The sequence below is a fragment of the Lepidochelys olivacea genome (assembly GCF_965140295.1).
Source record: "Lepidochelys olivacea isolate rLepOli2 genome assembly, chromosome: 1".
NCBI classification, from domain to species: Eukaryota; Metazoa; Chordata; order Testudines; family Cheloniidae; genus Lepidochelys; species Lepidochelys olivacea.
Genome location: NC_140411.1, coordinates 246,434,423 through 246,461,903, shown reverse-complemented (window position 1 = coordinate 246,461,903; position 27,481 = coordinate 246,434,423). Strand labels below are relative to the sequence as shown.

The following is a 27,481-nucleotide window of genomic DNA, read 5'->3' as shown; positions in this document are numbered from 1 at the left end:
ATTTCCAACTGCCTGCACAGTCGTTATATCAATGTATTTACCTTCAACTGTTTTTGAAAAACAATTATTCTGCACAACAATATTAAGATCTGAAATCAAGTACAATAGGTGACAATTCTGAAGTCTTTAAACTAAAAAACAAGGGAGGAATTTTCTGGGTGAATATACCCATGCTGAAGATAAATTTCTGTTTATAAAAACATCATGTACAAAGCCTCACTTTTGGAACCAAGATGTATATGATTTATAGACAAGCTAAAGCTGGTGTTAAAATGTTAAGTCAAGATCAGCACAATACAAGGAGGCATTCAAATGAAAGCACAAGGAACCTTTATGTGTTCGTACGTTTATGAGCATGAAGAGTTCATTAACAGTATGTTCAGAATAGTACAGTGCACTGGTGCAGAAACGGAGGACTTCTTGTATAAGATTCAACTAGCAGAAAAATCTCCCCTCACTTAGGACGGGCAAATATTAAGTTTGTTTTCCAAATTCTAATTCATTCTAATTAGGGGTGCATCATAATATTTTTTGCCCAAGCAACTGATTTTTATTGGAGATTTTGCAAGTTTAGTGTATTTTTTTAAAAACAGAAGTAAAAGCAAATATGTCAATTTATTTAATGACCAGATGCTAAAATATGCTTGAGAGAACAGATATTCACAAGAGTTCTGAAACAGAAACCAAGTTTACTAAACTGGAATAACCAGAGCAGCTATAACATTGCGGATAATATGAAACTCTTCTTCTTTATTATACAATAAATGTCTAGCATTCCTGATTATCCAGCATTCTTGCAAAAACGTCATATGTTGCTATCCAGTGCCCTGTCTGGTGACTGTGATATTATGGGCCGGACTTAAAAAAATTATAAGATTTCTCAAGTCTCCTAGTAACTTGCCTTTAACAACTTTAGTAAAATTGGTAGCTAGCCTGTGACATTACCTGGCACTCTAACTAGTAGCCAACTTAATCAACTACAGTCAAGTGCCACAGGGTTAGTTCCATGAAATGCACTTCAGAGTTAGAGGTGTAGAGTTCAGATATGCAACTGTCCTTAGATTTATTTACAAACTGTATTGTATGGCCACCATATGCAACTACTGTACAGCAGTTTTAGAAACATATACTTTCATCTTATTAGCAAGTGGAATATAATTCTAATTATTTTGAAAATAATCCATTATTTGCACTATTTTTGGAATCTTAATAATGAACTACCAAGTAGTCCTAGTTCATCTGGCAAAACTTTCACACTACATTTCAAAGCTAAAATGGTTTTTATAATTCTGCATATGCACTAGCACAATGATGTCAGCAGGAACATATTTAATTCTGAGAATAGCATTTGTTAGGGAACAGTACTAGAGGTCCAATAGATTAAGCACTCCTCTCTCCCACTGGTATTTGTCCTGTGTTGTCATTCAGCTTCATATTAATACTCTCGGTTTGGTGACAAAATTACACATAAAATTCAAATTGCAGAGGGTATTTACCTGCCAAAGTGTTTTGTTTTTGTTTTTTAAATGTAGGTCAAATTCTGGACTTCATCTCCTTAACAGTGTTTGCTTTATAATATCAGCAAAACAGACCCTCTGACAGCATGCAGCTTTAACATTGTATGAGAGACAGACCATGCTGATTCATTTAAGAAACAGTCAGTAATACTGCAGCCGAACTCAGCAGCATATAATTTTGTTAATATTCAAAAGAAAGTAAAATGAGTTATTTTTTCCAAACAAGAAAATTCTCTAAATCCCTAAAATTATCATAGGACAACTATGCGTCACATCAGCTACTATGGAAGGACAAAGTTCATATGGTTATTCTTTATTTCATGTCATTTTAGTCCTTGAGGCTGGAATGAAAGAGACACATCTGATCATCATAATTAGCTACATATAGGTTTATATACAGACAGTTGCTTGTATACTTATATCTAACACACAAATAGGGCCCTATCAAATTCACGCCCATGAAAAATGTGTCACAGACCGTGAAACCCGGTCTCCCCCCCATGAAATCTGTGTAGTATAGAGTAAAAGCACACAAAAGACCAAATTTCATGGGGGAGACCAGCATTTCTCAAACTGGGGGTTCTCACCTAAAAAGGAGTTGCAGGGGGGTTGCAAGGTTATTGGAGAAGCAGGGGGGTCACGGTATTGCCACCCTTACTTCTTTGCTGCATTCAGAGCTGGATGGCCAGAGAGCAGCAGCTGTTGGCTGGGTACCCAACTCTGAAGGCAGTGCCCTGCCAGCAATACCATACCATGCCACCCTTACTTCTGTGCTGCTGCCTTCAGAGCTGGGCGGCCAGAGAGGGACAGCTGCTGACTGAGGACCCAGCTCTGAAGGCAGCAGCGCAGAAGTGAGAGTGGCAAAACCATACCATGCCATCCATACTTCTGCACTGCTGTTGGCGGTGGCAGCTCTGCCTTCAGAGCTGGGTTCCTGGCCAGCAGCCACCGCTCTCCAGCTGCCTAGCTCTGAAGGGAGTACCGCTGTCAGCAGCAGCACATAAGTAAGGGTAGCAGTACAACGACCCCCCCAACAACTCCTTTTCGAGTCAGGATCCCTACAATTACAACACTGTGAAATTTCAGATTTAAATATCTGAAATCATGAAATTTACTATTTTTAAAATCCGATGACCTTGAAATTGACCAAAACGGACCATGTATTTGGCAGGGCCCTACACATAAAGAAAGGTATCTATTGAAAAGCGTCTGTGTATTTTGCTTTAGTTTGTCCCAGCTTCTTGGAGCATCCGTGCAGTTTATTTGCACCTCAATAAAGAAATTTTAACTTTGTTGATAGAAGCCATAAAGCTCTGTCCATTCCGATCAGATGAGCCTACCTTACTCTGAAAATTAAAAATGTAGATATAACACTTTGCACATATGTAGTGGCTTTCATTCAAAGATCTCAATGGGCTTTATAAATATTTATTTAACTTACCATCTCTGTGCAGTAGGTGCCATTATCCCCATTTTATAGTTGAAAAGACTGAACCCCAAGGTCACAGGAAATTTGTAACAGAGTTGAGAACAAAAGAGATGCCTACAAACTCCTAATAATCTGTCCTAGTCTAAAAAACCATCTTTTCTACCCTTACACTTGCAGACTACGACAAACAAACTAGTAATTATCATGTATCTCATTCTACAGTGCGCAAGGTCAAAGCAGTTGAAAGGGTACCAAAACATTAGGTGCAGATAAAACACAAATAACGTGAAATTAAATTTTATGGATACTTTAAAGAAACCAAATGTGTTCTGTGGTTCTATTTTAATATCCATATCAGAACCCATGCTTGTGGAGTAGTTTCTTGTGCTGTGTGTTATAACAAGTAACAGATTTCTAGAGCCTTGATTTAATATTTTCAGGAATCTGTTTTGAACTAAAGGTTTTTAAAGGAGCTTTATTTAAATTCAGGGAAAACTAACAATTCTAGTATTTATATTTAAGTTTATCACGCTATCAGAAGTGTATGTGGTTCCACTGTCAAATGAAAATATTTTTTGCTATGACTGATTAATTCTAGTGGTCTCATTCTCACATAGACCAAAAGTATTACTTAATGCAAAGTGAAACTGTTCCAACTCCCAACTGGCAATTGAGGTGACACTCTTGATCTGCCAAGGGATAAGAAGGAGTCGCTAAAAGAGACTAACGCTTTAGACTAGACGAGATTTAGAATAATCTAAATCATCCTACTTTCACACGGCTTAGAATTTCTCAATACAGCTTAGTAAATGATATCAATAAGCCACTGGAGGTTCCAATTAAGGTTTAAACCAATAAAGGCTTGTTTTCGTACTCCCCAGCCCACTATTTTTTCCAGTGTACATACATTCTTTAACTCCTCTCCACAGTCATGCACTTATTGGGGAGGTTTTATTTATCATCAGGAACAGAGAACATAAGCAAAAATGCTCTGCACACTCTATGCAATCACTACCGGTCAGATACTGGAATACTCTCTTCTCAAAGGTGCTCACTGAATACAAGGGAGAGAACAGAGGTAAGACTACAGATATGAAACTGTTAAAGAAGAAAAGCTATTGAAAGAACCAATTCTCCGAATTGCCAGAGTTTTTGCAGCTTCTGTTGTATGGGTATAAAGGGGGATTACAGTGGCTGTTTTTTCAACACAATATATGTATAAAATAAGCCTCAAAGGAATAAGAAAAAATGAGCAAATACATTTTAAAGTTCAAGTGATTTTTTCCCACTTGGTTTGAATGCACAAAAAGGATAGAAATATCCCGAGGTGTTTCCTTTTAAGGAGAACTACATAAACACACGAAGATTAAAATCCCATTTGGATCACTCTTACCATTTTCATCTCCAGATGTTTTCTGACGATCCTCTGGTGAGACATGCACGAGCTGCAGGATAAGGGGTCTCCGGGTGACAATTCCAGTACCTCGTGGGAGCAGATCCCTCCCCACAAGACTTTCCAGCACTGAACTCTTTCCACTGCTCTGAAAATCGAAACACATCCATGACTTTCTTATATACCCATTACTGCAATGCTGTAATATTAATATTTTATATTTTATTTAAAGGAAAACAAATGCCTCCACAGATTGTATTCATTTATTTCACCAACCTTGAAGTAGGAACTTACAGGGCCAGCTCTAGGCACCAGCAGAACAAGCAGGTGCTTGGGGCGGCATTCCAGCCCCCACCGCCCCAGCTCGCCTCCGACTACTCCCCTGAGTGCGCCGCTGCTGCTCCGCTTCTCCCCCCTCCCTCCCAGGCTTGCCGCACGCCAAACAGCTCTTTCACGCAGCAAGCCTGGAAGGGAGGGGGGAGAAGCCGAGCGGCGGCGTGCTCAGAGGTGGCGGCGGTGATGGAGTGGAGGTGAGCTGGGGCGGGGAGCAGTTCTTCTGCCCCCCATTACTTCCTGCACTCCCCCCCCGTCCTCGCTCACCTCCACTCCGCCTGCTCCCCTGAACGCGCTGCCTCTCCCTCACCTGAGAGGGAGGGGGGAGAAGCGGAGCGGCGGCGCATTCAGGGGAGCAGGCGGAGCAGAGGTGAGCGAGGGCGGGGGGTTGCGGGGAGCTGCAGGAAGCAATGAGGGGGGGAATGTGGCATGCCCGGGGGAGGAGGAGGGGCCAGGGATTTGGGGAAGGGGTTGGGAAGGAGGGGAGGGGCAAAAAAAAAGTGGGGGCGGCCAAACATTTTTTTGATTGGGGCGGCAAAAATCCTATAGTCGGCCCTGGAAAACTTACTGGGTTTAAGAAAATATTTTGCACTTTTTTAGCACTTTCCATTCACAGATCTCACAGCACTTTAAGAATGTTAATCTTCACAACAACCTTTTGGAAAGAACTGAAAAGTTGCTTAATTGTACTTTAACTTCTATAAAGCAACTCTGTATCTTTTGAGGTGACTATTTTAAACATCTCACAGTAACACTACAATGAGTAACAGTATAGTAGAAGGTTAATTTTCCTGGCTACACCATGATGGAAACATACAAGTGTCACCAAAAAAGATGTTTGGATCTGGGTACTTATCCTTTCTACATCGATATACTAGGATTTTACACATGAAAATGAGTATCCCAAGTAGAATTTTGCAAGGCTATTTGTACACTTTTTGGCAGATAACTCCACCGACTGCAAACCTGATGCATCTTGTCTATAGGAAAATCAACCACCAGCAGCTGACAAAACACAGCAGTTAAATATTTTCACTAGGACTGCACAATTCTATATTCCATCTGAGTGGCATTTCCCTCTGCAGAACTTGTGTATGAGGTTGGTAGAAGTGTAACAAAGGAGTTCTGCTTAGATCGGCAATAAAATCGTATTCATAGATTCATAGATATTAAGGTCAGAAGGGACCATTATGATCATCTAGTCCGACCTCCTGCACAACGCAGGCCACAGAATCTCACCCATCCACTCCTGTGAAAAACCTCTCACCTATGTCTGAGCTACTGAAGTCCTCAAATCGTGGTTTAAAGACTTCAAGGAGCAGAGAATCCTCCAGCAAGTGACCCGTGCCCCATGCGACAGAGGAAGGCGAAAAACCTCCAGGGCCTCTTCCAATCTGCCTGGAGGAGAATTCCTTCCCGACCCCTAATATATACAGAGGTTTGAGGAAATACCTTGTTAAACATCTAAGATTTACTAGGCCTGGGTACATCACCTAAATTCACTACAATTCTGGATTGACGGGTTTGGTTTTGCGAGTTGTTTTGTTTTAATACAACCATACTACACTATTCAATTTCTCTGTAGTTTGCAGTTAAGGAGATAAGACTAAAGGACAGGGAGCTAAAAAGCTCTTTGGCAATCAGTGAATTATTGAGTCCCCAAATTATCACCCACCATCATGGTAGTTATTTAATAATCGTTGAGCATATTGACAAGTCTACCTGCTACACACTAGCTCTACGGAACCCTCTCCACTGGGTTCCAATCCAGGGCCCAGTAGTAAGAAGCTAAGTCCTGCGTCTCAAAGTGCTAGCCTGCTGTCTCGCCTCCCTGGATCACTTCCTACCAAATCCCTCTTTTCCCAATGGATAAAGTAAAAATATGAAATAACTGAAATCAAAAAGTCTCAGATCTTCTGAGAGCTGCAAGTCCCTTCTCTGTGGGTTTGGCAAAGGTGGTACAGCCAGTAACAGCTCCTGCAGTGCTCCTTCCCAATAGATCAGCATGTAGGTCAGTTCTCCACCAGCCAGCTACTGAGCTGATCTGCTCCCCTTTTAAGTTCCTCCTCCAGCCCATGCATGCTTTGCAGGTGAGGGGGGGCAGGGCTGCCTTGGTCCAAAGTAGCTGCTTACCCTCTTCCTTTCCAGTGCAGGGTTTGTACACTGTCACGGGGGTACTATTTAAATCAAAATAGTAAATAAAATTTGGTAACAACTGTCTTATTCCCAAAATAAACTGCTGCTACCCTTCATTATCTTCAGCATAGAAAGCTGTTTCTTTAACAATAGTTTAAAGACAAGAACTGATATGGAGGTCATGAACCTAACCATATCATTGTTTACAAAAGCAGATTAAGGTGCCACAGTGAGAGATGGACACAGTGAAAGGAGGATAAGAGAATGGGATTAAAAAGTGACTTGCTAAGGGGTTAAATTATAGAGTGCAAAGTAGTAACAGATTTTTATTGATGTGATGGGACAAGACAACCAAATCACTACCTGCCCCACTAAAGAAAACAGACAGCAAGAGAGCATTAAAGAGAATATTTATGAATCCAACTTCTACCTTAGAATTTATTTCCTTCTCAAGTATACAGGGCCAAAACCTTCAATCGTTACTCAGAATTTCAACAGCCTAAACTTTAATTAAAAAAAATAAGAGCTTCATGCTCTGGGAGAGAGCTATTTTACCAAAAATTGAGAAAGACTTAAAAACCACACTAAAAGTTATGCTGTTGTCAGATTTGCAAACCACAGTTGGAGTTACGTTATGATGAAAAAAAGTCCAAAATAATCACACCTAAATAATCTGAATCGGAATGTGGAACCACTCTGAAAAATAACTACATAAATATGGCACTCATTCCACAGACCTGTTCCCTATGTGAATTTTGGACATATCTTCTGATTTGTACATTTTAACTACTTTCTACCCAAGCAACTCTACCGAGCCAACAGTTAGAAAATGGGGCTTGATTCTATTTCTCTTCGTGCATCCACAACTGATGTCTTCACTGCTATATTGAGTTACAGGCAGCTCTTGGCTTAAGTCTATCCACACACAAAAATCCGTAACTTGAGTCTGATAATGTTTTTACCTCAAGTTGGCTGGCTGACCAGGAGATAAGAGAACACAGCTGGAGTTAGCAGAACTCATCAGAAGCTCACATCCCGCACTCTGTGTAGCTCCAGTGTTATTTTGCAGGATGGATGCTCTCACTGAAACCAGGTTAACTCAAGAGGAGTTAACTTGAGCATAGATAATTTACATTAACTCTGAGGTAAAGATATAGGGTACACCTATATACACACAAACATACAAGTTCTGCTCACATTAGTGCCTACAAGTAGCAGTGTGGCTAAGCTGGCATGGATGACAGCTCACACAAGCCGCAAAGTATGTAGCTGGGGGTCAGAAGGGCTTATACTCAGGCTGCTAGCCCAAAGTGCCACCCATAGCATTTGTAGTAGAAAAAGAGAGTCCAGAGACATAAGACCTCCTTTAAAGCCTAAGGCCCTGCTTATATAATGCAAAGTTAGCAAGAGTCAGGCTATGAGCAAAAGTTGAGCTCTGTAACAAAACATGCCTGCTTGCAGGTTCACTGTCCGGAACGTGAACTTGGCAAGAACACGGCTGGTGTTGCAAAAAACACTCCTAAAAAGTGCTAGGCGCTGGACACTTGCAAAAACATATTCCAGAAGATCATGCCAGAACACCCCGATACAAAGTTATGGTGTAAATACACTCCCTGAAGATGATATGGGGACACACTGACCCCTCCTAAAGATTACAAGGTGATGGATAAAGATGTTTTGATTGAACCAACATATACAATGTAAAGGGTGGTAACTAACCACATCAGAGGGGCAATATGTAACTTGTTTGTATCAATGTATAAAAGAGTAGTCACAGAGGAGGTGTCTTTGGCTGAGGGAGGAGCGGAAAGTCACATCCCTTACTGGGCTGGTTCATTGTAACAAACATACATGTATTATTGTTAGGGCTGCGATTTAGTCATGGATTCCGTGACTTCCAAAGACCTCCATGACTTCAACCAGCACCAGCTGCAGGATCCCCTGCCACCTGCAGAGTGGCAGGAGGGACCCCCGCAGCTCCACGCTGCCACCGCTCCTGGCCACCATGGGAGGCAGGGGAACCCACTGCTCCCTGCCCATCTACAGCAGAGGGGACCTGGCGGCAAGAGGGAACCCCAGAGCTTCTGGATGCTGTGGGTGGCAGGGGGGTCCCCCACAACTTGGAGCCTCCAGCAGAGGGGGACCCTGGAGCTCCCAGCCCCCATCACCCTTGCCCAGGCTACCCATTTTGTGAGGGGTATGTTTAGTAAAAGTCAAGGACAGGTCACGGGCGTCCGTGATTTTTTCATTATTGCCCATGACCTGTCCATGACTTTTACTAAAAATATCCGTGAAAAAACGTAGCCTTAATTATTGTACCTGTAACCATTGAGCCAGGGCATTAGGACTGTGCTTCCTTAACAATAAATCTGGTGGAGCGCCTTTGCCACTGAACCAAGTTTGTAGTCTTCTTGGACAATTCCATCAAAGTCTGCTGTATGGGCCATCTGGCCAGACCCATTGCAGCACACAGAGAGAACACATGCAGCCAACAACTGACAACACCACTATGGCCATACTGCTATTTTTATGCATTAGCTCAAGCAGCACTAGTGCACAAACATCTATCCGAGCTGGGAATCACATCTCCCAGTTGCTGTGTAGATGTACCCATACCATAAATTCCAAATAGGGCCAAATTCTTTCCTAAATCACACTTGTACAATACAGATGGGTTGCAGTGGTTCAGAAGAATTTCTTCTGCAGAATCTTTATTATGAGTGAGACTACAAAAGGAGGAATAAACTCAGGTTTACTCAGATTCCATTATGAGTTTGCAGGACTGAGAAAGACATCTTTTTTCTCAGACCGAAACATTCTCAATCAATAACTAATGATACATAAAAAAACAAACCCTACAATATCAGTTTACAGTCATTTTCAGACAAGAACTGCACCCTCACCTAATTTCACTTCAGACATTAACACTAATGAACTTGTACTAGCTGTAGATATTGTCAAACAGTTTAAATTGATCGTTGCTCTTTAAATTTATCATTAGGTCCTTTTGTAGCTTCCAAGATAAAGTTTCTCATTTTAAAAAGTGTTTCCAGTAAGGGATAAGTTGTCAAATGCAACAATTGAGGAATTTCAACTCCTCAATAAGGATAATTTGTAAATGCATCGTCTTTTGCAGAGTTACACACAACTGCAGTAGTGGGAAAAGGTACAGAATTGATGCATGAGATAACTTAGGCTTAAAGTAGGACCACAGAGCAAAGCAGAGGCATTATAGCCCTGATTTAGCAAAGCAATGATGTCAATATCAGTTTTCCCTACAATATGAGATAACTGCAATGAGAACTCGGAAATAGCAAAAGCTTTCACTATAGGACAGGTTTCAGAGTAACAGCCGTGTTAGTCTGTATTCGCAAAAAGAAAAGGAGGACTTGTGGCACCTTAGAGACTAACCAATTTATTAGAGCATAAGCTTTCGTGAGCTACAGCTCACTTCCTCAGATGCATATCGTGGAAACTGCAGCAGGCTTTATATATACACAGAGAATATGAAACAATACCTACTCCCACCCCACTGTCCTGCTGGTAATAGCTTATCTAAAGTGATCATCAGGTGGGCCATTTCCAGCACAAATCCAGGTTTTCTCACCCTCCACCCCCCCACACAAATTCACTCTCCTGCTGGTGATATCACTATCACTATCACTGCTGGTGATAGCAGGAGAGTGAATTTGTGTGGGGGGGTGGAGGGTGAGAAAACCTGGATTTGTGCTGGAAATGGCCCACCTGATGATCACTTTAGATAAGCTATTACCAGCAGGACAGTGGGGTGGGAATAGGTATTGTTTCATATTCTCTGTGTATATATAAAGCCTGCTGCAGTTTCCACGATATGCATCTGAGGAAGTGAGCTGTAGCTCACGAAAGCTTATGCTCTAATAAATTGGTTAGTCTCTAAGGTGCCACAAGTACTCCTTTTCTTTTCACTATAGGACAGAATCATCTCCTCAACATTTTCTTAAAACTAACTTACCAGCCCTGCTTTGAGATTCCATGTGGGATTTGCAAACCTGCATTCTTTCCTTCTTACATACAATCACAAATACAGTAGTAAAAGTTCAGCTGGCCAGATTATGCTCTCTGTAACACCTGTGTAAAACCCATCATCTTTCAGCAGTTTGCACAGTTGTAACTATTTGGCCCCATATTCCGAATTTAGTAAGCAATTCCACAGCTGATGCATAGGGAGGAATAGAATCTAGTTCACTTTTTCTAAGGACTTGTCTACATAGGGAAATTGACTGGGGTAGCTACTGTAGAGTAAGTAGCTACACACTAGCTATTCTGGAACAGCTCCCCACATGGATGTTATTCCAGAATAATTACTTTACTTTGGAAGTGCATTAATATTTCTGGAATAAAGTATGCACATGGGAAACTATTATGGAATAGGTATTGCAGAATAGCTAAGTACACAATAGCTATTCCAGTCAATTTTGCTGCGTAGACAAGCCTAAGTTGCATTGGCTCTACAGGGCTAACAAGAGTAAAGCATATTTAATAAAGGCAGCAGAGTGGACTCTTAAAAACATAGGAAGCTGGACTCATGAGTTTTCATATAGTTCCTTTTTACAGTAGAACTGCCCTCCAAGCAGGCTTCAGAAGGGGTAGCACATATCTATATCCCCTGTGCATATGCACACACAGCCCTCTGATTTTTGGCAGAAAGGTGAGATACAGCAAAAAGGTATCAACTGCAAATCCTTCATCAATAAATACATTCTATAACAACAAATTGAGCCAGTATACTCTTCTGCTTTGCTGGAGTTTCAACTCAGTACTACAGCTGACTGCAATTCTTCCAAGTCGTGTCATGAAACAGTGATGTTGGATATTGACCATTCAAACAAGTTCCAGTGGAAGGTATGGATCTGCCTTTCCATACTCATAAGTAGTACTGTACAAACATATTACAATAGTTGTGCTCAACCTTTGTAAAACAATAAAATTCCACTTTGCAATATAGCAAAAAAACCCAAGCCATCTTGTATCTTAAAAACAGCTGAAGAAGAACCTCAGAGTTACAAACACCAGAGTTGTGAACTGACCAGTCAATCACACACCTCATTTGGAACTGGAAGCACACAATCAGGCAGTAGCAGAGACCAAAACAAAACAAATACAGTAGAGTACTCTGTTAGATGTAAACTATTAAAAAAATAAAGGGAAAGCAGCATTTTTCTTCTACATAATAAAGTTTCAAAGCTATATTAAATTCACAGTTCAGTTGTAAACTTTTGAAATAACCATAACGTTTTGTTCAGTGTTACGAACATTTCAGAGTTATGAACAACCTCCATTCCCAAGATGCTTGTAACTCTGAGGTTCTACTGTAGTCTTAAACTGATTCTAAATTCCAAACAAGAAAACTCATTGCTAGAGATTTATTATTTAGACATTTGACAACATTAAGCCTGTGCCTTCTGATCATCATGTGTAGGAATCTTCTCCAACAGCTTCTAACATACATTACAGATTTCTCTCTAGATTTAGAGAGTATGTTTGTGGTTGTCAAATTGACTTTTTTTTTCCCCCCTCAGCTCTTTTGGAAACAATTTTTTTTAAGTGTGGGCAGGATTAAGGCACCAGGGTAAAACAGATTAACCAAAAAACAACGTTATCAAGTATTTGGAAAAGACACTCTGCCACTCAGAAGGTGAACAGAGCCCTGGCAGCAAGCAGGAGTCAGTGGAAAAGAGGGAAGGTCCTCTCATGGATTGATAACTGGTTAAAAGATAGGAAACAAAGGGTAGGAATAAATAGTTTTCAGAATGAAGAGAGGTAAATAGGGTGTCCCCCAGGGGGCTGCAGTGGGCCCAGTCCTATTCAACATATTCATAAATTATCTGGAAAAAGGGGTAAACAGTGAGGTGACAAAATTTGCAGAAACTACTCAAGATAGTTAAGCCCCAAGCAGACTGCAAAGAGCAACTAAAGGATCTCTCAAAACTTGGTGACTGGACAATAAGATGGCAGATGAAATTCAGTGTTAATAAATTCAAAGTAATGCACATTGGAAAACATAATCCTAACTGTACATAAGATGATGGGGTCTAAATTAGCTGTTACCACTCAAAGATCTTGGAGTCATTGTGGATAGGTCTCTGAAAACATCCACTCAATTTGCCGCGGAAGTTCAAAAAGCAAACAGAATGTTGAGAATTGTTAAGAAAGATATAGATAAGAAGACAGAAAATATATTGCCTCTATATAAATCCATGGTGCCCCCACATATTGAATACTGCGAACAGATGTAGTCAAAAAAGATATATTGGAATTGGAAAAGGTTCAGAAAAGGGCAAAAAATAATTAGGGGTATGGAATGGCTTCCATCTGAGGAGAGATTAATAAGACTGGGACTTTTCAGCTTGGAAAAGAGACGACCAAGGAGGGATATGATACAGGTCTATAAAATCATGACTGGTGTGGAGAAAGTAAATAACGAAATGTTATTTACTCCTTTTCATAACACAAGAACTAGGGGTCACCAAATGAAATTAATAGGCAGCACGTTTAAATCAAACAAAAGGAAGTATTTCTTCACACAAAGCAGCCGACCTGTGGAACTCCTTGCAAGAGGATGTTATGAAAGCCAAGACTACAACAAGGTTCAAAAAAAGAACTAGATAAATTCTTGTAGGATAGGTCCATCAATGACTATTAGCCAGGATGGGAAGGGATGACATCCCTAGTCTCTGTCTGCCAGGTATGATGCCAGTTAGTTACAAGTATTGTATCTCTGATACTCACCTTGAATCAAAAGTTTTGCACAACTGATGCAAGGCATTCGAGACAGGTAAACTTCACAGCCTCTTAGTGCAGTTGGAAATCTTAACAATGCTTTTGGTACAGCATGAAGATCCTTAGTGGAGCAGTCCATTGTGATAATCCTTTTCGGTTTGTTAGCTTCACAGATGACAATTCCAGTTTTGAAAAACTACAAAAAAAATGCTTATACAATATCTTTAAAACATACAAAAGGAAATATTTCTTCACACAACGCATAGTCAACCTGCGGAACTCTTTGCCAGAGGATGTTGTGAAAGCCAAGACAATAACAGGGTTCAAAAAAGAACTAGATACATTCATGGAGGATAGGCCATCAATGGCTATTAGCCAGGATGGGCAGGGATGGTGTGCCTAGCTTCTGTTTGCCAGAAGCTGAGAATGGGTGACAGGGAATGGATCACTTGATGATTACCTGTTCTGTTCATTCCCTCTGGAGCACCTGGCATTGGCACAGTCAAAAGACAGGATACTGGGTTAGATGGACCTTTGGTGTGATCCAGTATGGCCATTCTTATGTTCTTATGAAAAAATGGCAGTACTTTAAACTTAGGCTTGGCAGAACTTTTTTTTTTTAAATAATTTCAACAGAAAATATCAATGTTTAAGTATTTTACTTTATTGATTTTAAACTTTCACAGTTGTACAAAATTATGGGTTTTAAGCTTTTATTTTTATCAATTTAAATTTTCATAAGTTGCAGGAAATTGGGGGGCAGAATTATTTAATGACATGTTGCAGTTCAAAAAGTTAAATTTTCATAACTGTTAAAACACAAATTGTCCACATCTATGTCAACATATACAAAGTATACGCGTGGAGGAATTCTGTGCTACTGCGTATACACAGAATTTACATCCCCTGCAGTTTTCTTTGCTTCCTTGAAGAAAAATGACTTTCTGACAGGGAAACAAAGGGAAGCCACAAGAGTGGTCATGCAACCCTCCACAGTAGTATGTTTTCGGTGCCCAGGGCAGCCGGCAGAGGTAAATCACTGTGGCAGGAGGCGGGACTGGGGAAGACCGGGCTGGTGGCTCCTACCCTGCGTCAGGCTCGGCTGCTAGTCCTGGCTGGGCTGGGGAGGATGGGACTTCCTCTTCCCCTGCACGGCATCTGGGGCCAGGTCAGACCCACCTCCAGATTTCCCCCCCAGCTGCAGGAAGCTCTGCAACCCTCCTCCACCTCCGCTTCATGCTCCCTGAACCCATCATTCCTCAACTGTAGGGTGAGGGATCCCTGTACAGGGAGCTGCTCCCCCATCTGCCCAACCCCCGTGTACCCAGACCCCATCATATCTAGACCCTCTTGCTGAGCCCCACTCCCCCTGAACCTGGACCACCTCGATGAGCCCCAACCAGCTGCACCTGCACCTGCATCCCCACCCCATTGAGCCCCACTTCCCCAGCATCTGGACCCCACACTGACCCCCCACACCCAGACCCCCTTGCAAAGTTCTATCTACCCGACACCCTCCCCCGAGCTGAGCTCCAACCACCTTTACCTAGACCCCCCTACAGTCCCATTGCCCCCAGAACCTCCCTCCCCCTCAACAAGCTCCTGTGCATCCAATCCCCTCCGCACCTGGATCCCCCAATGAGCCACCCGCACCCAGAATGCCCTAAACAGAACCCTCTCAATCCACACCTGGATCCCCCCCACACTTGGATCCTGCCTTGCTCAGCCTGCCTGCCCACACCTGGTGCACCTGACCCGGAGAGGCAGGGACCTGGGTTGTTTCTGGGGCAAGTCCGGTCCTTACGCTATGTCAGGGTTGGGTGCAGACTCACCACAGAGTCTGTGTCCCCGGGGGGGAGGGGAAAAGGGGAGGGGGAGATGCACAGTGATCTCCCACTTCTGCGCAGCCAGTGGCCTGTGCTCCCCAATGCCATGCTGGAGCCTCCACATTTATTTGACAAATAAAATTTGCAGAATTTTAAAATACTGTGTACAGAATTTTTATTTTTTTGGCGCAGAATGCCCTCAGGAATGAAAGTAAATATCCTTAAAGCAGGGTGGATTTGATTTAAATCACTAGTCAGGAAGACTCAATTTAATCATGGATTTCTACATAAAAGTGCATTCTTGTTGATTCTTATAACCTTAATACATATCCTTTTCAACTCAGAGATAGATGTAGGTTTCATTTTTAAAAGGTACAGACTATACATTTTTAAGTGATTTATTTTGAAAACTTTTCTGATTAGTTTTGCACCTATATCAGAAAATGAATGATTGTTTGGTTATTTCAATGGCCAAAGGTAATTGAAGCAGATATTTATGAAGTCATTGGGAGGTGAACTATCTCCAATTCAACAGGTTAATGATTAATATTTGGAGGATTTTCTTGCCATGCTGTATTAGGAGGAGAATATCACCAGACAGACATTTAAATTTTTTTATTTAACTAAAACACAACGTTATGTATTCTGGATTTTTTTCTTCAACAGCAAACATAATATTTTAACAAAACAAGCATATGAATTTTTGAATTTAGTTAAACATACAAGTTTTCTTTTAATCAGGTTTTTGTTAAAATTTTTTTTAACTCAAATAGTTAAATGAAATATTTAAGGAAAAAAATCAATTGACTGTCAGCCAGGTCAATATGAGAAACTTAAAATATTGGCTTCTGCAGCTAACTCAGTTGTCTTCACCTTCATTTTCCTGTTTGTTCATAATCTGGAAAAGAAAAACACTCTTTCCTGCTTTTTCAGGACCCAAACAATTTCTCAATTTGGAATGAAGTAATCCAAAGGAAGAAAATATTCTTTCTACACCGGCAGAAGCAGCTACTGCTGTTAAAAGTGAGATCATCACTTCAAGTCTCTGAATCCAAGTGCTTAAGTGACTTCTACCAGTTCACTGGTGTGACTTTCTTTAAAACATCATCATCAAACATATATTTCTTGAATGGTTCTTATTCCCAAACTGGGTCTCCTTTACGGCCTGCTGCCATTATAGGTCTTCCCTTCTAGTGAGAGAATGGTATGGTAGATCTCAAATCAATGAAGGCTACACTCAGAAAGACAAGATTTTGGGAATGTACTGCTCAGTTCCACTTTTGTTTCTCTTGCCTGTCACTCCCTTCCCACATTTATCTCCAGACTTCTACTCCTTGTCCAGATCTATTCCACCCCCAACAATCTTCTATTCATTGAACTTTTTGAAACTTTGCACTTTTAGAAAGAGGTAAGGGATTGAATCTGTGTACACAAAATTTGCAGAGGGATAATAGGGTTGAGGTCTGTTATTTCTCACCTCTATATTTTATGTATTTATTTATTTATTTAAAAACATTTTTGCTGTTAACAAGCATGTTATTTCTGGAGACACAAATCCAGTTTGAGAACTGCAAAACTAAGCATCTCTGATGGCATCTTTTAGACCAGGGGTAGGCAACCTATGGCATGCATGCCAAATGCAGCATGTGAGCTGATTTTCAGTGTCACTCACACTGCCCGGATCCTGGCCACCGGGGGGCTCTGCATTTTAATTTAATTTTAAATGAAGCTTCTTAAACATTTTAAAAACCTTATTTACTTTACATACAACAATAGTTTAGTTATATATTATAGACTTCCAGAAAGAGACCTTCTAAAAACGTTAAAATGTATTACTGGCACACAAAAACTTAAATTGGAGTGAATAAATGAAAACTCAGCACACCACTCCTGAAAAGTTGCCGATCCCTGTTCTAGACTGAGCACTGAATCCCCTTGTGTAGATAGAAAGATTAACCTAAATAATCTATACAGAAGCCTGTGGAACCCCATAAGATTGGGTCCCTAATCCATGAACTATTGGAAGTCATTTACAAAACTTTTCTTAAACATTACATGAATATATGGCCTCATACTATAGAATTAGAATGTATAATCCCTATTCCATGATGAGATATCTTTGAGATATCTATAACGTATCTTAATTAAAACTATCTTTAGACAGGGTTTTTCCTCAAAAAGCATTTTATCAAAAAAAAATCAGATTTAAATAAAAAAATCCGATTTTTTTTAAATCATTGATTTTTATCACCCTGCCTTAAAGCCAATTCTAATAACTTCTCAACACCATTTTTCTCTCTTGCCTATCCACAGATTTTTATCATCATCAATGGAAATATCTTTTCATTCATTCGTGGGGAAACTGATGTTTGCTGACTTTTACCAATCAAAATCTAATCCTTCCAAGTCTATCTATACTCAGCTCTACCCACACACTCTAACTAGCTAGATGTATCCACTAAACTGATCAGCAGTAATATAGTTAACACTGTCATCGGCTTCAATATTAAAATCCTTTAGTTCAGTGCTTCTCAAGCTATCTGATGTGGGGGACCGGCAATTTTTTTTTCCAATGTGCACGCAGACCGGCAGCCGATGGCTCACAGACCGGCACCAGTCCGCGGACCACCGCTTTGAGTAGCACTGCTTTAGATGAAGGGGACACAGTTCATGCTTCTGTTACAACTATCCTTTCATTCATCCATCTGCAGACTCAGTGAGGCACTGATCACATTCTGAAGGTTTTCTTCACAAACCTAAAGGCCCTAAAAAAATTCTGCAGAAACTAACAATAGGGCCAGAGAGGCACAAGTACAGCATACCATCAAGTACTCCTCAATCCAACCTACATCAGAAGTAGATTACACAGTGTCTTGAAAGTGTAAAATAAACAGCTAATTAATGTCAATTTCACATCACTGCTCCTGCTCAAAGCAAGCACCAGAACAGCCAGGGTATGAACCATGGGGAGGAGACACTTGAGAGGGAGAAAGACAACTACACATAAAACCAGACACAGTGAACAGCAGATAAAAACCAATGGGTCTGGAAGGAGTTGGGGAGACAAACGCACACTCCTTGCCAGTTGTTGTCTGCATTATGCATTTGCAGTTCTATCCCATCAGTGGCCAGCCAATGGTGTAGATGCACAGGTGCAAACCTCTTCTACAGACATGAAAACCAGAGCTTTCCCAAGTGGAGCATACCCCTGCTTGAAACCTGGGTAACTGACAGATTGCAGCTTGACCTATCTAGAGCAGAGGTTTACACCAACACAGTGCAAGCACAACGTTGTTTTATAATTGAGAGCTGAAATTGGGACAAATCCCCAGTCAAGACAAGGCCTTAGCAGCTAAGCAGGAGAACTCAAATTTAACAAACTAAACCATGGCTAGCACAAGTACCAACTCTTCAGGAGGATACCCCGATATAACATCTGGTACACTTGCCCCTGAATCCCAGTAGTTGACAGCGTACACCTGGCTTCACAAACATTTTTTTGCCCCAACAGTATCTTGCTGTGAGAATTATAATCTGAACTTTATCTAACAGAATACAGTGGATGTGCAGGACAGCTGTTATGCAGAACCTGACATACCACATTATGACATTCAGAATGGTTCTACCATTAGGGTACTAAGCACACCACATCCACTCAGCAAGATTAGAAAATCAATAGAAAGTAAAATAAATTTAAGGCAATCCCAAATCAGTGTGACACTCACAGCCATTAATAGAATAAAACAGCTGTTCTCTTTGAAAGATCCATGCAGGAAGGCTGTATGTTAAATAGTGGGAAGTACATTTAGGCACTTTCCAATAGGAAGCCCCAAAATAGCAACAAAACAATAGTTAATAAGTCAGAAGACAAACATAAGTCTGAGAGGCAATTTCAGAAGTGCTACTAATGAGCATATGTACAGCTAAGTATTACAATACCTCACCTAAAATACCATCCCAAAGCCATGCCTGGGATGCACAAGTAAAGTCACAATTTTACACATAGCATAGGTTGCCCATAATGAATTTCTGTAATGGTGTTTACTACTAAACTAGTCATTATTTAAATCAATGGGAGAGGCAATGATTTCTAGGAACACCCTGCAGAAGGCAAACAATAACCTGGAAGAGTAAAGCTACCTCATTCATAGCCATTTGGATTAATGCCCTACCGAGATGGCCAAATATGATAATATTCTCATTGCGTATAAATGAGCCGCATGTTTGACCGCTTCTTGAACCCAGATGCTTTTGTAGTGTAGGCAATTAACCACAGCAATAACTATCACACATGTATTTTGTATGTATATACATTCAAATAGACTCATTGTTTTGGGAACAATCGAATATTACACCTTCTTTCTTTTTACTGTAGTGTTTTGTGCTATTAGGTTGAGGCCATTCCATAAAGCTTTATAAGTAACAAGTCTTAACCACAGAGCAAAGTACAGATATAAGATGAAGACATCAGAGTGGTTGGATGCTATTGCACTATTGTATTGCGTGTGTTGCTTATACAGTATTTCCAGCCTGTGCCTTTTCATAAAATTTGATAATGCAGAAAGCTAACATATAAAACCAAAGGAGAAACAGAACCACATACTCACCGCTAGGAATGACAGAATAACCAGAATTAGTGACACAAGATTAGTGTAATGGGAAGGGTTCAAAGGGCAGAAACCAGTAGTAACAACTCCCAACTCCTTTTGCCAAGGCTGGCAAGAATGCGAGCAAAATATCTATACTATGACACTGAATTGCTGCTCTGGGCAATACCTAGAGAAAACTGAAAAATGAACAATTCTCACACTATTTGGAGTAACACAGAACATGACTAGAGAGGCAGAGGCATCTGAATAATAGTGCCCAAAGCCCGTTAGGAAATATTTTATAATTAGGACTAAAATGTGTTTACAAAGGGAAAAAATAGGACACTGAAGTTCAGCAGAGCATATTTTCAAGGAATGCAGGAAATGTTGAATCACAAAGCGATGGAGGAAAGGAGCACACTGGGGAAATAGAAAGCGTTCAAAGATAAATTAAATGCATGCCCACGGGATATGGGCAATTTCTAGCTAAAAATATTGTAGAAATAAATAGAATCCACACAGTATGCAGAAAAACACAAAATATATCATGGATAAGAGAAGGCATAAGCAAGGTATGAAATATTATATACAAGGAAAGAGTGGAACCATTATAATATAGAAGAACAAAAGTGATGAGTGTGAAATTGAAATTACAGAAGATTAAAACAATATTCCTGTCCACATAGAATGTATATAAAAAAAAATAAAGGCAATTTAAGGAGAGAAACAGACACAAGGAAAGAACGAGAACAATTCACTGACAGTAGATAGAGAAATTCTCTTTCATTTGACAGTGTCCGTTTTCCACAACGAATGAGGCAGGTGAAGAATACAGAAACAGATTTGAAAAGTCAAAAGGAAGAAAGGCAAAATATTAAAGGAAGTCTTCATCTGCCAGCAAACTACTAGGAAATTAGACATCTTAGAAGAATGCCAGGGCCATATGGCATTTAACCACAAAATTCTGAAGTAACTGGCCTACACAGAGAATCTGAAGGAGGTTCATTTCAAAATTTACTTAAAATAAGGTAATAAAGCTAATGTAACAATTCAAGAAGAAATTTAAGGAGTGTCCAGAAATCTGTAGAACCATAAACCAACCTTAATAAAGGAACAAAACAAGCACACACCCAAAAGGCTATAATTTCACTGAGGGCAGACAACACAGATTCACATCACAGCAATCAGAGCTAACAAATATGATTATTTTTACTGTTAAAATATTAGGAAGGATACAATTTATTCAGACTTTACAAAGCCCTTTAATACAGTGTCATGAGACCCCTATCTACAAGGTAAGTAGGATCATCATGAAATTGACTACAGAGCTGTTAGAATATAAAAACAGAATATTTATAACAGTGGACTATTCAAATTACATGCATTGTACGGAAGGATATTAAGACCATTATTTGCTCTACGCATTTATGAATGGTAAACTAGGAAAAGCTGTTAATCCTTTGAGATTCTTGCCCCCAAACTGCCATGTCAATAAAATGCACCAAGTTAAGCAAGGAAAGTTTCAAACATAGGGTTAGGTGGAAGAATGCCACAATTACAACTGTTTTGGGAAGTGAATTACCCTGAAAAATACTGTAACTATTGTTTTACAATTCTTTTACATTAAGAATAAGCATATCAGTGGAAGAGATTAAATGTTTTCAGAGGATAATGGTGTCCTTTCTGCTACAAAAATAGTAAGGCACTTAACTGTAAATGCAAAATAGACTTTTTCCCTAAGAGCAGGAAATATACCCTTGACAGTGTTCTATTACAAGTATTTTATGTCTATTATACTAAATGACTGATGTATTATTATTCTATCTGATGAATGTTGGTAAAACAGAATGACAGCTGCTTCCTGTACTTCTCTTGACCACTACATTCTAACTGGCTTAGAGAGCAGACCTATTATGTGCTTCAGCAATACAGCTGCTTTTGTACTACAAGTATTTCAAAGTTCAAAATGTATAGCACTCTCTTGAATAAATAGAATATCAGTAGCTCAGAAAATTATTTCCCATCTGCCCCATATATAAATATAACTGATCCTCAAGTATCCAGAAATTGCGTTGGATTTGGTATAACTTACCAAAAAAAAGACCCATCAACCCTAAAAATTAAGCAAATTTTTTCTTCCAAAATTTTTAACAAAGGGTACTTCTACACAGAATGTTGCAGTAGTGAATCTCAGAGCCCAGACCAACAGACTCATGATACGACACTAAAAATAGCTGTAAACATTAGGACTTGGGCTGGAACTCAGACTCTAAAGCCTAGGGAGGGGAGGCAGCTTCAAAGCCAGGGATCCAGCCTGAACCTGAATGTCTACACAGTTATTTTTAATGCCGTAGCTCAAGCCCAAGTCTATAGACACAGGCTCAGACTTGCTGCCATGGGATCCTGCTTGCTACGGAGAAGTACCAGTTGTGCAGCTGGATCCATGTGGACAGACTGATGTACCTGCAGAAAGCTCCACTGAAGTCAATGGGGACTCAATAGCCTGTTCATATAGATCCACCTGCAGAAGTGCAGCCAAAATACATAGGCTCGGCCTCATCTCCATTTGAGTTGCTATTGTCATAGGCATATGGTCACCTTAAGTAGCTATGGTAAACTTTTTTTTTTATGTACAAGAACAACACTGCCTTACACTACTACGAATGAAAGAATTTTAAAAATCTAATTTAGTTGGTAATTACTTATGTGCTTTACTTTGTGCATTTCTCCAAGTGTAGACAACAGAAAAAAATTCAGTTCTACTACTTTTAATTCATTTTACTTTCAGTGTCCTAGTGCTCAACATTTGGGTTTCAAACACTGCACAGGAACCTTTGTCTAAGAACTATTTTCAGTCTGATAGGTAAAACCTTTTTATGGATTTATAACTTGGTTTAAAAAAATTATGGGTCACATTTAAGTTGAGAAAAAAGAAAAGGAGTACTAGCGGCATCTTAGAGACGAACCAATTTATTTGAGCATAAGGTTTTGTGAGCTACAGCTCACTTCATCGGATGCATTCAGTGGATACAGAATAACAGGGCTGCTACTCTGAACCCATTTAAGTTGAGATCATCCCTTTAAACAACAATATGGTATCAATTTGGTTTTTAAAACCTACTAGCACGGCTAGACTAAACCAGTCATTTGCTGCAATTATTTTGAACCAACACAGGTTTGCGGTTTTTAAGCTGTTGCACCAAATTGCCATTTAACAGAAATCAATCCAAGTAACTGCCAGAGATGTTAAACGACTGGACATGAGAGCAGAGGGCCAGGGTCACAAAGATGCGGTGTTAGGAGTTACCTTCCCAGCCCTCTCTTACTACACCCCCTTTCCAGCGTTATGCAGCGTAAGCACCGTCAGGAAGGTCGAGCCCAGAATAAAACGGGGGCCCGCTGGTGGCCCAACACGGCAAGATGCTGGCGTGGGCAGCGCAGTCACCTTCAGCGGGACAGGGGCATTTGGAGCCGGTCGCTCCACGCCTCCCGCTCGCTCAGGCCACCGGCCGAAGAGGGAACAAGCCTCCCCCGCCTCCCGGGGCTGAGGCGCAGTCACTCACTGACGGGCGCTGGGCGCAGCCGTGCGGGACTCCCGCTGAAGGGCGCCGGCGGGTCTCCCGAGGGGCCACCCCGCGCCGGCTGGCAGGCCCCGGAGGGGCCCCGCAGAGCCCTCGGGCACCAGGCGGGAGCGGGGCCCGGCCCCGCGCGCAGCCAGCGCCCCCCCCAGGCCCGCGTCCCCCGGTGCCCTTCACAAAAGGGCGGCTGCCGCCCCGCGCTCCCCGGGCGCCTCCCTCCCGGCCCCGGCCCCGGCCCCGGCCCCGCTCACCTGCGTCCCCACCACCACGATCTGCGGCAGCTGGATGATGTCGGCCCCCACGGCGTTGAAGACGTCCTGCAGCTTGTTGATCACGGGGATCAGCGCCTCCATGGCGGCGGGGCGCCCGGCTGGGCGCGGCGGCGATGAATGGACCCGGCAGCCAACGGTCCTCCCTGCCCCTCGGCCACTACCCACCATGGGCGCCGGCCCCGCGCGCAGCCCAGCCCCAGCAGGCTGTGCGCGCCCTGCCGCGGGGCGGTGGCAGCCGCAAGGCCCGACGGGAGTTGTCGTGCCAGGCGCCCCGCAGCGCCCTCTAGTGGCTCCCAGAGGCGGCGGCAGGCTGAAGTGGAGCAGGCTGCCAAGCCTCGCCCCTGGAGCAGGGGGAAGTGGTGCCGCAGAAGCCAGAGCGCCCGCTCTGCCCCCCCAACCCCGGAGTAAACAAACCACAGCCCTGAACTGTCATTAATTATTGTGCTTAATAGAACAACAGATACTGTACTACGGAAGTGCTGGAACTGGGGATGCTCCTGCACCCCCTGGCTTGAAGTAGTAACAGCCCCAATACAGGGTTTCTGCCCTCAGCATCCCTGCTATAAATATTGTTCCAGCACCTCTGCTGTACTAATCCCAAAGTCCCTGCACTAAGTAACCAAAGAATGGCCAAACCACCAGGCCGTCCCCTGCTGTACAGTGTGTATTGACTACCCCCAGGTTTACACACAGCTTCCCCACTCCCTCCATGAAAGGCTCCTCACAAAGCTCCCCCTTGGCCCTGCCAAGGTGCAGATGTAGAGATTAATGGGTGAAAAAAAGCCCACAGGAGAGGCCCCCAAAAAAGGACTCCTGTCTTGCGCATGTGCAAGTTAACTCTGTCTTTCAATTCAGCTGCATGTATTTTCATTTAAATTTATTGTTGTAAGTCATTTTCAGCAGTCACTGTAAGGAGATGGCAAATTAGCATAAAACATAACCTGGGGACTGATGAGTGCCAACCCTTGCACTGAGATATGCTGGAGAAATATGTACATAACGTCTCTGAAATGCAATCATGGGAGACAACCTGGTTGTTGTAAAAGCACAAGTGCCCTGTCTATGCTATAATTTCCATTACTACTACCGATGCAGCTGCACAGGTGTTGAATTACGACTCTGAAGTTTACTAGAGTTCTGTTAACACAAGTCATTAAAAATGAGTGCATCGGCATTACCTCCTAAGCAACTTTCCTGAGGGCAAATTGGTGCACTTGTTCAGTGACGTTGACCCTGCAAGGTCATCCAAACAGGAGAAAAGGGTGGCCAAAGGGATATGAAAATACCATAAATGGACAGAAACAAAATTAATAGCATTAATTTTCATAACTTGCCACATTTTATAAAGTGCAGATGGGTCCAAACTCCCACATTCAGATCCAGATCCAAAACTTCACCAAAGGAGAAGTGAAGCTGATCTAGTGCTTCAGCTTAGATCCATTTTACCAGGAGTTATGAGGTCAATTGGACATGCACAGCAAGGGGATGATGTAGAGAAGACCTCAATGAGAGTCTTCTACTTTTACCCTCCTCTATTGGGCTTTCATTGCGGACTGGATTAGAAATGGGGTGTTAATCTTCTATTGTAACTTATAGTTATTGAGAATGGGGTATTTGCAGAGTTTCGTTTCTGGCAGCCCTAACAGAAGAGTCCTATATTCCTCAAAACGTGAGTGTTTATGGGAACCCACCAAGGGCTGTGAGGTTGATGCCAGGAACACCTAGTGCCTTGCCTCCACACTCATGACACACAGTGAACGCTACCACACATCTAGGGGACTGGTTTACCATTAGCACTCACAGTGACACCCTGCAATTGAGTGAGTTACAAACCTACTCTCTCCTAAGAGATGTCTCCCTGTACCTTCAGTTATCTTCTTGGCTTCAGGGAAGAGCAGCAGGTCATTACCCCACTCACCAGCATCTTCAGAGAGCATCTCCTATATGCTTTTTGTTGGGAAGTGGGGACTCCTGGCTTCTCCCCTTTTTTGTCTCTCTCCTGGGAGTTAGGGAATTTTATGGTTTCCTCTGTCCCTTAGTCTCCCCAACACACAAACACACACAATCCTGTATATCCTTTGTTTATCCCCAGTGTCCAGTAGGTTTTCCCTATTGCCAAAATTCCTCTCCACTCCCTCAAAAAAAGTATCCCTCCACTCCACTTCCAAAAATAAACCCTGGTCTGCAACCAAATTTCCTGATGGCCCCTCAACACCACATCATAGCTGCCTTTTGTCTGCTTGCACAATAACCCCATAAAAGGGAGGGAATCTCTCTACCTTGCTGTCCTGACACATGGCACCTTGGTTTGGAACATTTTTAAAAACTTAGATTTGGACTGGCTAAATGGAGACTGCTGGAAACTATGAAGGAAAGGACTGGGGAAATTTATAGGGGGAGAGAAAGACTACAAGCGATAAGCAGACTCTATGAAGGCATCCACAATATTTGGCAATGAGATGGATCCCAGATTTAAAATCAGATGGATGAGGGAAGAAGAAAGCTAACAGCCAGATTTATTGGCTAACAGACTTTGCATTAAATGTTCTTTTGTCATGGCCATAGCATGTAATTACTGGCAAATCACATCCCAAACTGGCTTCTGCTAGTCAACTTTTGCATTTGATGATCAAATCACATCTGATGGGCTTTATCCCTGCCAGCAGGAGCTCATATGACCTTCTGTTATACACAGAAATGGTTCCATAGGGAAACTGTCCCCAAGTGCTGAGCACCTCTGCCTAAATATCTACAGTACACTGAAACCAACTGGCTTGATGTTCTGGCGCTGAACCATGTTCGAAATGTTTCTAGGCAAGGGATCTTTCTGTTGCTTGAGCATCCCCACTCCTATTCCCTAGGCTCACTGATGTTCATGCTAAGTGATCAGTCCATTATATTTATGCAGCTTGGTTGCTTATTTTAAAATCACTGGGTTTTTCACCTGTCCTCTTTCTATCTGTAACATCCTCACTCCAAAACAGTTTTATAGAAGATATATAAGGTGGCTTGTTGAGACTTTATGGCATGAATACAAGTGTTCACTCAAGAACTACCAAATGAAAGAGTTATGAAAATAATGGAATTGAATTTTGAATTTTGTTAACTTTTACCCCACTATTCAGCCAGCTCTAGTACTGACTCCCCAGCACTTGTCTGAGTCTGAGACAATTAAGTGCTGGATGACATCATGCTTTCTATTCATTCTATGGGTAAATTGGTCAGTCCTGTCCCATTTCCTCCAACCATGGAGGGGCGACAGAAAGGTAAAGACAGAAAAGGGGAAAGAAAGCAGAGTAAGTCCCCTCTTCTCAATCAGCATGGGATCTTCTCTGCACAATTCTTATTCCCAGTCAGTAAGATGTATTTTCCAGCTGTATTTGGATTTATTATCCATTTATGTTTTCACAAGTGAGACATCCATAGCACATGGAATCTCAGTGCTGCTGGAATGACTAATATTTCACGACAAAAGTTTAAATAAAAAATTAACTAGTCATAAATTAATATATTCATGAAAGAGAGAAGCAGTTAAAGCTCATGCAAGGTAAAGTGCAGAACATTGTGCTTGAATGACTGTACCTGGTGGGGAAAAGTCCCAGTGGAATGTATTATTCCCAATAACGATACAGTAATCCATTGTGATTGT

At 41.6% G+C, this 27,481-nt stretch overlaps 1 protein-coding gene across 4 annotated transcripts in view; it reads right to left on the bottom strand.

Moving 5' to 3' along the window:
- DNM1L (dynamin 1 like) overlaps nt 1-24,042 on the bottom strand; it is a 63,618-nt gene extending 39,576 nt beyond the window's left edge. For 3 of the 4 annotated variants that reach the window (XM_084624098.1, XM_084624100.1, XM_084624099.1), the window contains exons 1-2: nt 23,812-24,042; nt 4,340-4,487 (exon numbers count right to left, since the gene is read on the bottom strand). In XM_084624098.1, coding sequence (XP_084480224.1) covers nt 4,340-4,487; nt 23,812-24,000 — 337 coding nt within the window. In that variant the 5' untranslated portion in view covers nt 24,001-24,042. The remainder of the gene's footprint in view (nt 1-4,339; nt 4,488-23,811) is intronic. The other variant, XM_084624101.1, reaches the window with a different exon arrangement.
- Nucleotides 24,043-27,481: the final 3,439 nt, after the last annotated feature.